General features: G+C 43.1%; 1 protein-coding gene across 1 annotated transcript; it reads left to right on the forward strand.

The window, feature by feature from the left end:
* The first annotated feature begins 296 nt into the window (after positions 1-296).
* On the forward strand, positions 297-3,212 carry LOC119179700 (uncharacterized). Its single transcript, XM_037430817.2, has 2 exons — positions 297-833; positions 2,807-3,212. Exons 1-2 carry the CDS (start codon positions 341-343, stop codon positions 3,145-3,147), a joined length of 834 nt encoding a protein of 277 aa, XP_037286714.2. The 5' UTR covers positions 297-340; the 3' UTR covers positions 3,148-3,212.
* The last annotated feature ends 7,927 nt before the right edge of the window (positions 3,213-11,139 follow it).

Here is an 11,139-nt window from a genome sequence, read left to right on the forward strand (position 1 = left end):
GATATCACTCTCCCACCTCAGCACTTGCAACAAAGTTCTTTTGCCATGTGCAATTTCATTCTTTTTGTCTTGACTAAAGATGGCACTAGTGTACTATTTTATTTCTTTACAGTGATTTATCTTAACCTTTGAATATCTTATTTTGTTGCTATTAACGGTAAGGAAGTTAGAAAACAATTATATACCCTTCATCTTTGCCAGAGAATTATTCACGCCAGAAGAGAGATCGCAAATATAACAATTGGACTTCTCAATTTTTTCTGCCCACGTGCAATCTTCTTAACCGTATATATAAGAGTGACACGTTACTGGGAGACCAAGAAGCTTGTCACACTCAATAATGATGGAGAAGACGTGGAGCTTTCGTATGATTCTTTCTGTGGCCACTTGTGCCATTGTTTTGTCTATAATGCTCGACGAAAAGACTTATGGCGCTAGTGCAGAACCTGCTCCTCTACCGATACGGAGACCTAGACCTAGACCGAGACCAAGACCAAGACCTAGACCGGCTTCTGGTAAAGCGTCGTCTACGAAAACCAAGACTTCCACTTCAAAAAATTCTGCTGGCCCTTTATCACAGGAATCAACAAAATCTCCTGGAGATGGCTCCTCTCCTGAAGCTACAGAATCTTCGGGATCTGCAGCGTCTTCTACACCAGCTGCAAGCCCTGGAGCTTCTCTGCCTAGCGTGGCTGGAATGGGCGGAATGAATCCAATGGGAGCAATGAATCCAATGGCCGCAATGACCGGAATGTACGGCATGCCTGGCATGGCTGGCATGTATGGAATGCCTGGAATGCTTGGAGCAGGCGGACTTATGGGATCTCTTGCAGGTTCGTATATAAATCCGAATATGAGTAATTTTTCGTTCATAATTCTAATCAGAGCATGTATAGCGCAGTGCTTCATAATGCGTGGAGGAGCGTACCAATGCAAACAGACGCTAGCATGCTTATCAGTTGTACACACAGAAAAGGTTCAGGGACCGAAAGCTATGTATCTCTGGACAAGGCTATGTTACGAAGTATTTTTTTTTTTTGGTATTGCAACCTCCCAAGTACGTCTTGCCAGCGAAACGGGTATTTTTATCGGGAACATAGAATCGAGTATCACGGCTTTTCGATCACAGAAAAACAATATTGAAAACAGTTCTGACAAAGTTTCTTGTAGCTTACAAGAAATTACGTTCCTGATATTTCGATTCGTTAAATACACAAAGTTTTCAAGAGACAAATAAAAGAAACACTTCAAAAATGAGCTAACAAAACTACATATATTTTTGCAGGCAACTCTCCTCGCGAATATTTACACTGAAGGGCACGGTCAGGCACGCTCGCTTTGCCGCTTTTCTTTTCTTGTTAAGTTAACTAGCAACCAAAGTGAGCAAAACAAGTAAAGGACATCATCGTGTTGTCTATTTGCTCACTTGGCCACCAATGCACCTCATGCTTTGATTAAAGTTTTGATAGCATAAAATATTTATTATCGCTGATAAATTATATTTTCCAGCCCTTTAGATATGAGGATAGAAAATGTGTTTGCACCCGAGCTTATAGTACATAGAATTCGTAGGCATGGTCTTCTTGACTGTATGAGTATAGTTTGACAGCCACCCTTTGCAGACCGAATGTAGAGTCGAGGACTAGACATTATTTCTACACATCAAAATCACGTGTTTGCGCGTTTTTTATGTCATGTCACACCTATAAAGAGTGCGCTCATAGAATAATATATTAACTAATAACAAAAGAAACAAGGCAAGATGTCAATGCGTACTCACTTTGCAAAATGCTAGGTTCTAATTCGAGTTTTATGTTGTATGATAGCTAGCAATAAGACATGAACAGACGCGATGGTAATCCCGATCTGAGTGAACGTTCAAAAAAATTATGCAGTCGATATTTATTTGCACTAGAGTGCAGTGCGCTCCATTGTCAGCACACGAGTTACTATATTGGACACTTTTGTACACACGATAAGCGTGTATCGATACAGTTATTCATGTTGAGTCATGTCCACATTTCTTCGTACTCACCTGCATTACTGCCCAAAACTTCACTTCATAGCTGGACCTTCGTGAGCGTGTGTGTTGACATCGTTATCAATACTTGACTCTTATGTGCTTATCCAAAGTATTACTCAGCGATACGTAATACACTTGCACACACACATAGGAAACCCTGAAATCACTTGCACATGCAGTTAACTTATACGACTGCATCCTTGCATCTGTTTCCATAAAGCTATTGCTTCTTAAAGTGAAAGAGTACGTTTAGCGCTACTCCACTAACATTCACAGCTTTTGTTTGCATATTTGCAGCGTGCCTGTATCTGAAGCAAACTTCATGAACTTCGAGCGTTAATACTTCCTCTTTCTGACGTCTGTCAAATATATGAGAGAAATGGGCGCTTAAAATGTTAACCGCTTCAAATTGGTGCTGGTAACAGGTTACATAACTTTTAACAACGTACAGTATGAATACTTCTAATGTTTCTGTGCAATAATGATCTAGTGTAGCTTTCATTTATTATATAGATGTTGCGTCCCTACTTTCGAAAGCACCTTTGAACCCGAGTGAAAACTGACTGTTTAGGCGGTCGGGGTCGCTCGAGAACAAAGGTGCTCTTGAAAGTCAGCACACAACAGTGATGAATGAAGATATATTTATGCTAGGTTAAATAGAACTCAGGAAAAAAAATAAAAGGTACCTATACTTGTGGAATGCTTTCGACAATCAAGTGTACCTCAATTGTTTAATTGTTTATAAAAGTGAAAACAAAACACTAATTACTACTGAATAACCAGGTTCCGCAGTTCCTCTCGCTCAAAGTGTGGGGAGCGCCATTGGTGCTATTCAATCGGTTGCAAGCCGCCCCAACCATCAGTCTGCAGCTGCTTATCAAACTCCATATCAAGATTACACTCAAAATGGCCAATCAGCGCAGCAACAGGCACCGCAACAGTTGCCGCAAGAGGCACCGCAACAGGTGCAGCAACAAGTACCGCAACAGGGGCAAGAAGCACCGCAACAGGTGCCGCAAGAAGTACCGCAACAGGTGCCGCAAGAGGTACCGCAACAAGTGCAAGAAGTGGCACCGCAACAGATGCAGCAAGTTGGAGGCGCAGTTAATCAAACCTCGTCGTAGGTTCTTCGATGAAGTTTTGGGGCATGAAAATTAGAAATGTGCAATAAAACACACCGTTCGTGTCAGAGACGTGATTTAATCGTCGTTGCTGAAATCAATAAATGCATCTCTCAACTATGTTAGCAATGTGGCAGAGGTTTGTCACCACAACAGCAGTCTATTACCATGGAATAAAAATGTGTCCGCTCATTACCGCATGCTTTATAAGAGTACGAAACACGTATACGCATCGTGAGTGCTGAAGTTTTTTTTTGTATTTTGTGGCACCAGATGATACATACACAGGTGGGTCTCGGCGTCAATATAAATATTGTAAAAAAGGGTAAATGGTAAAGTGTTAAATTTTGGTTTAAACTGACGTTACGCTACAGTGAATAGATTTGTGTTGTCATAATATATTGTAAGTATGGATTCAATGTAACCTTGCATCACTGAAGACGTTGAAAAGTTTCTGAATTTCAGACGTCTCAGTGGCATGATTATAGAGCCCCAGCATAATATATTGTAAGCTCATTCCCGGCCAAAATTGCTTCACCAGAGCTGGGCCGAATGCAGAGGCAGTGTAAATTCATTTAAGGTGCAGAAATAGGTACTAATCCCGGAGTGTATACTGATCCACGTTGGGTGCAGCAGAGTTGCATAGTAGGTGATTAGAAAAAAAGGAGAAAAGAAAGTGGCTCTCGTCCTCCAGTGATTGAAGGCAAAAAAAATGGACATTGTGAAATCAGCATTCAAGTTGTCTTATGCCATTGCGTAAGAGATTTTGTGAGCTTTCTAAAACAGCAAACAAGTGAACACTTCAGATATAGTTTTGTAGTGGCCATCACCAAGACATTCCGTACAAAGCCCAAATTGATAGTATGGGCCGGGGTGCCCTGAGTTCTACAAGCGAGAGATAGTGTATAAGGGAAAAAAAAATTGGCTGCGCGTTTCTGGGATTTTCTGCAAATGCCGTAGAAAGACGATACCCTTCTACCGGCCGTTCCACGACAGCCCTGGTGTCATCTTCGGCAACCCGTAATGCCTCAAACAGCACCTCCGCTACGTTGAATCGACCGCACTTGGCTGCGTTTATTAAAATAGGGACGCCACCTGTCATTGCAGTCGTGAAACAATAGCTTGTGCCGAACCCAGAGTCAATACCATGTGGCAGCACCATATAGTGCCTAGAGCGCTTTTTTGTGCATAGCGTCCCATTTTGAGCGCAGCGTAAGAAACACTCAGGTTCATAGAATTACGTCTCTGTATTTTCTAGTGAAGGAACACATCAACAAGTATTTGCGTATTCATATTGCGCCAGAGATAAGCGTATATTAGATTTTTTTATTGATTTTCACAAGCGTGAATACAGCCATGAGTTCAAGATGGTTGGGCGTTCAGCAAGTGCTTAAAGGAGCACTGACATCAAAATTAAAGATCAAGATGTGCCCATCATTCGATCGCTTGGTATGCATAAGGCTTCTTGGCCGAGTTTGAACGCCATCCGTCGCGTAGAAATTATTTTGATTCGCTGTCAAACAGCGTAGAAAAGCTAAGGAGAAAAAACGAAAAATTGACTGCCCGACGACATCGACGCTAGTGCTACGTGTTCGGTGTGATACATTACACAAATACCATCCTGAGTGACGATGCCCGAGTAGCGATGACGTGTACAATCCGAGTGTTCTTATCGTGGCGCCCACTGGCGCCGAGGTGCAGAAATGCACTCGCTCATTCACGGCCGGGCTAGCGCGCGCAGGTGCAGTCTAGCCAGGCCGTGGCTCGTCGCGTCTGATTTTCATCGCACCGGTTTGAATAATTTTGTGAAACTATCAAGATTAAAACTAATTTTAAAATAATGACGCAACAAAAGAGCATGCTTAAACGTGTGCTTGTCGGTCAGCATGTCGGGGAATTGTTGTGAGTTGCAGGTCAGTTGCAATCGTCTAGTTCGAAGCACGGATAAAGCGCCATGAGGGTGTCTTTTCATATCACGTATGTGTTACACATCAACACGACCACAAGCTATCAAAAGTGGAAGAGCGTGTCGTCAGATATTATCGTAAACAAGTAACACGCATGTATCGCTGAATTTTAATTCATCTGTAGGCTTTGCGTCCATGTAAAAGTGGTAATACAGTGTTAACCGCGAGAGGCTGGATAGGTGGGGCCATCTGGAGCACAAACAAGAACCTGACAAGCAGGAAACATATTCTATTTCTCCACTGATGCTCATTAGTGATAGCTATATTGCATTGACCCCTATGAGTATACCTGAATGCTTTGCGCGCCAAGGCACACCAAAATAGCTGGGACACATGAGCGAACAAGGCTGAAGCGTGTATCCTCGGGCACCTCTGCAGTGCTGCTTGGAACGGCGTCCATTTCGAAATCACTGTTCTGCAAAAGGTCGATCGAAGCAAAAATAATTCGCGACGCCGTGAGTCGCGGGGGTTGCAAGCTCCAGACTATCGCATTGAACCCGAGTCGACACTTTGTACGGCGACGACAGCTATGCAGGTGACAAGGTATGACTGAATGTGTCCGGCTAGTAGACGAAATGTTTGTGGAGCAGCTGAGCCTGACGTCACTCTTTTCTGTGGAGAAGTGGTCAGCTGTCGTGGGACCTGGTGGTGACCGCGAGGTAGAGCCACTGCTGGTGCTCCCAGCGCTAAAAATGGCGGAATCGCCGGCCGTTTTTGAATAGTGCTAGATCCCAGTAATATAAATCAATAAAAAAGATAAGTATTCATTCCTCAGTTGTGTTTTAGGTCGCGAAACGTTGCTACAGGATCTATAGCTACTCGCTGACGCAAAAATCTTGGCATGAGTAAATTTGATGTCAGTGTTCCTTTATATTTGGGCTGTTGGCTGAACTTTGAGACAAACAAACAGACAGACAGACAGACAGACAGACAGACAGACAGACAGACAGACAGACAGACAGACAGACAGACAGACAGACAGGTAGGTAGGTAGGTAGGTAGGTAGGTAGGTAGGTAGGTAGGTAGGTAGGTAGGTAGGTAGGTAGGTAGGTAGGTAGGTAGGTAGGTAGGTAGGTAGGTAGGTAGGTAGGTAGGTAGGTAGGTAGGTAGGTAGGTAGGTAGGTAGGTAGGTAGGTAGGTAGGTAGGTAGGTAGGCAGGCAGGCAGGCAGGCAGGCAGGCAGGCAGGCAGGCAGGCAGGCAGGCAGGCAGGCAGAACGTTGATGCTTGCAGCGTGGTGCCAAGTTCTTGTAGAGTGGCCATGATTAAGATCAAAATACAGGTACTGCTTGCATATTTAGGCCACGTGGTTGGTGAAGTGATTATTCTTTAATGGCTCGGCGATATGGCTCAGCGATAACACTTGTCGTCTCACTCGCAACGATGATGATGACGATTGATTGATATGTGGGGTTTGACGTCCCAAAACCACCATATGATTATGAGAGACACTGTAGTGGGGGGCTCCGAAAATTTCGACCACCTGGGGTTCTTTACGTGCACGCAAATATGAGCACATGGGCCTACAACATTTCAACCTCCATCGGAAATGCAGCCGCCGCAACCGGCATTCGATCCCGCGACCTGCGGATCAGCAGCCGAGTAGCTTGGCCAATATACCTTCGCGGCGGGGCTCACTCGCAACGAGCAGTGCTGCGATTTTTGAAGATAATATTGACCTTCACTATGGTGCATTGAGCTTCACTACGGAATACGTGTCGTTATTAGATGAGATAAGCATGGGAAATCTTCACTTACCTATTCTTTATTATGTTTTACTGTCTTTGTACTCAGACCATTTCTCCTATATTTGGATAGGACGCAGGATTCACACCGAGCCCTTGCTCCTTGTTTTTCATTTTCAATCCTGTTGTTTTTTCTCAAGTACGTGAATACTGCGCGGTAACCAGTCAAAATTGAAAATGAGGCAAATTAGCCTAAACATTGGCGCTTTACTACAAGCAGTACCATGCTTTTTTTTCTAATTTGATTCCTACTACGTATAAGACTCATAACCTATACTTTAAAGAAATATATACACCTGTGCCTTGTACCCTAAAGCATTTATAACGTAGATTATTTCTTTGGGGGTTATTCCATTGCGCAACAACTGAATCTTCAGTGTCTGAACTATATGAACATAAGGGGATATCAGGATTCATTTTCCCATTTAGAGCTTATGGCGAATAGCATATTTATCAGCATTTAAATATATCCTACGTAAGTGTATAAGTTACAATTTCAAGCTCTCTTTACAAAGTTTAGGCACCACAAAAGATGCGCTAAAAGCAAAAGTCGACTTTGGGGAACAACATTAGGAAGACCACAAAAAAGCTATTGTCATTGAGAATATAGGCGAACCGCCGTCTTCATGACAAATACTCCTAAAAACACGTACCATTATAATCGATGAGAAAATATGGCATAATACGAACGCTGGCAGCGTTAACTTAAGAATAGCCTACGAAGTACTTGGCATGGCCACGGTTCATGTTAAAGGCACTGTTTTAAATGAATTATGCCATTAATCACAAATGGAATTCAATGACAGAACGCAGCCGTGAAAAAAATGGAGCTGACGAACACAGGAATACAGATCATATGAGTCACATGAGTGCTGCTGTAAAAAAAAGGCACGAAGCTGATTAAGGTTTTAATTATACATTTCTTTCTGCTGTGTATTCAACTAAGAAATACTTCTCTGGAAATCCTGTGCGAAAATACTAAAGGAAGTGCACTGTTGCGTTTGCTGAGCAGACATATCATGATCATTATTCGAAAGCAAGGTTTTGATAATCTAGGACAAGAAAAGCAGTTATCAGGTTTATATTTATTACATAAACAAGATATCATTCTCTCGCTCAATGCCCCTTAAACACCTGGAAAATGTTCTCTTGTGTTATGCCATTTACAGCCTATATCTTCTTGCGTATAGGAAATATCGCCGATTATTCAGTTAGGGACTCTAGATATTCCTTCTTGCCGAAGTAAAATGCCTACAGATGTGATTGATTCCTGAAAAGCACTCAAAACTAACGATGTTAGAATGCTTTCAGCTGATGCCTATGGCCCTATCTTCTTAGAATTGACACTAGCTTAGAAATCTGGTGGAGGCTTAACATTCGCTTTGAAGGGTAGGTCGCAATTAGCCGCGAGGGCCTCCTCTAGAGAGGCCAGTGCTGCAATCGTTTTGACCTCACAGATAGGTGCGTGCGCTCGCCTTGCTTGCATCGTCCCCCATGGCTGCTCCTTTCTTCGTTCTCCATTGCTGTCCTGTTTCTTAGAATTTTACGATGCAAATGAGACACGAGAGTTCCACTGGGGGTACCGATTCTATGGTTTCCTTGCTGTATTATCATGTCTTACCGCTTCTTTAAGCACTGAGCTTCAAACAAAGGGAAACACGCATGGTGTCCACAACAAAAGCGCAGGAAATTCAGTGTTCTAGCAGGCAACAGAGGCCGGCATCCCATGAGTGACGTCATTACGTAGGGTGGTGCCACGGTATGTCCTGGAGGCCAATAGCGTAATCGGTCCTGACGCACATCCCCTTCAAAATGGCTAACCTGCTTAGGTTCTCGGTGCGTTCCAGAAGTGTGTCGTACGGCAACGAAAACTTCGTTGAATGCCTATTGCAACTACTTTGTTTCAACGCCCACTATTTCCGATGGAGGCGGAAATGTTGTAGGCCCGTGTGCTCAGATTTGGGTGCACGTTAAAGATCTCCAGGTGGTCTAAATTTCCGGAGACCTCCACTACGGCGTCTCTCATAATCATGGAGTGGTTTTGGGACGTTAAACCCCACATATGAATCAATCAAATCAACGCCCACTATACCAAAAGTATTCCTTTTGTGAATCAGCAAACGGCCCACTTGGTGTCACTAAGCCAGCACGCGAACCCTATGCAGCTGTGCACTTTGTTGGTGGCTCTGCTGCTGATGATGATGAAATATGTTTGATCACTGTGTAGTAGGTAGGCTTTTAAAACGACCGCTCGTTGCTCAACTGAAGTTTTTGGATGCCTTGCGCGATCCTACGCTTCTGCCACGCAGCATATAACAGCTTAAGAAGACTCCTTTTTCTATAGGCAATCATATACTGTATTTTTTTTTCAAAGCAGTTTCAACAAATCTAGTGGCTCGGTAGTAGAACACCTGCCGTACACGAAGACAACCTTTTTCTGATCCTGAGTAAGGCCCAGAAATTTCATTGTTTATTTGATTTGTATCTTTCACGAAATTTCGGTCCCGGACAAGAGATGATAATTTTTCACTCCCAAACAATGATGAGGACGACCAACATGGAATTCCTGCGAGAAAAATTTGTGTTACCACGTTAACATTGAGTATTAACGCTTTAAATGTGACGCCCGTGCATTGTCGTCTTTCAATTGCAAAACGCGGTAGCGTTATCGAGCCTGATGCTTATCACATTTTTATTGCAAGCCTGGGCTCGCTCCGGGGAGGCCAAACAAGCGTGCCAAACAGCACTGACTACCTAAGCTAGTAACTTTGGCTAATACAAACTGTTCCAGGATGCCTACTGTCAGTACGGTCGTGCAGCAACCGGAACGCCTAAATTCTTCTATTAGCAATAAACAAACTAGTCACCTTCGCACGGCATGCTTACCGTAAAATTAATTCCCAGGTACGTGTCACGTGCCGAAGCAGTTTCAAGCATCGGAGCGGCCTTGGGGTAGAACACCGGCTTGCCATGGCGGAGACCTGTGTTTATTTTCTGTCAAATTACACCAATTAATAATTCCACTTCCCGGATTCCGCTGTTCTTCGGGCGTTAGCATAGACTATTTCATGAAGCAGATATCTGCCTTGTGGTAGGAGTCTCCTTTATGAAATATCACTTGGCCCGCCTTCAGCTTGTCCCCTGCTTCTTTTCGGATCCTCGGAACCCACAGCAAGGTGAAGTACCAACAAACTATGTTATCGTTTATTCTGTAGAGCTTTGACATTTTACTCTTATTTTATAGAAACGTTTGTATGTGAGCCACTGAAACAAGTGTGGAATTGAATTGCAGAAAGCCTGTGAAGTCGTCCGTTTCTCTAGTGTGCTCTGGCCGGCCCTGTTCACTCTGAATTGGAGGCAGGGAACAACAACAAAAATAGATAGCGACAAAATCTTGTTAAGGTGCGCATGCGGAAATCCCTTGCCTCAAGGAGACTTACAGACATGGTTCAAGTTCAGTGCCTTAGCGAAGACAGTAGACATTATCATGACGCAACCCTTTGAGAAATAAAATGAATGGTGCCCCACCTCTCGAATGCGATAAATATTTTTCCAAAAACTTTCGTAATTCAGCAATTGAAACTAAAGAAAAAAACATTAGTACTGCAGGTCATAGTATGGTATATATATGAGGAACATTCTGCACGAATAAAAGTTACTGCACCCATCTACATTTACTTGTGCATTGCAGCAGCTGTAACTATGAGAAAGTGAGTAATGCATCCACTTGCTTATGTGGTGTCTATTTAAAAGCCGTGTCTCAGAACTTCGATAAAACACCATTCGAAAACGCCCGTTCCTTAATATAATTTGTCCCTGAATCTACCCTACGCTACATATAGCCAAAGATGTAGCAGGCTATATATAGCGAAACATCGCAACACTGCAAGCTGCAGAACGGTACAAGTATTTTTCAATTTCAGTGTAGAAAATTGATGGCTTCTATAGAACAGCGACAGCACTTTGACATTTTGCCCGCCTAGTGAATTTGCGTACCCCTATAGTAAAATACAATTTTCGCGCACATCCAGAGTTATCCTCATTATCACCAGTTGTCCTCTAAACTCCTGCAGCTCAAAATTGTAACGCACTTTATTTTCTGTAACATAGTTCATATAAGAGAGCAAAAGTGTTCGCATAACTTCAGCGCAGATGTGCAGTCTAGAAAAACGACATAAGAACTTGATGACAAATGATGATTACGTCATTCGAGCACGTGCGTCGGCAGCTCAAATTCGTATAAAATAGTAACACGCTCTAACCAGAACTTTCAGAGGCTCAGTCA

This window comes from Rhipicephalus microplus, chromosome 7 (genome assembly GCF_043290135.1).
Source record: "Rhipicephalus microplus isolate Deutch F79 chromosome 7, USDA_Rmic, whole genome shotgun sequence".
NCBI lineage: Eukaryota > Metazoa > Arthropoda > Arachnida > Ixodida > Ixodidae > Rhipicephalus > Rhipicephalus microplus.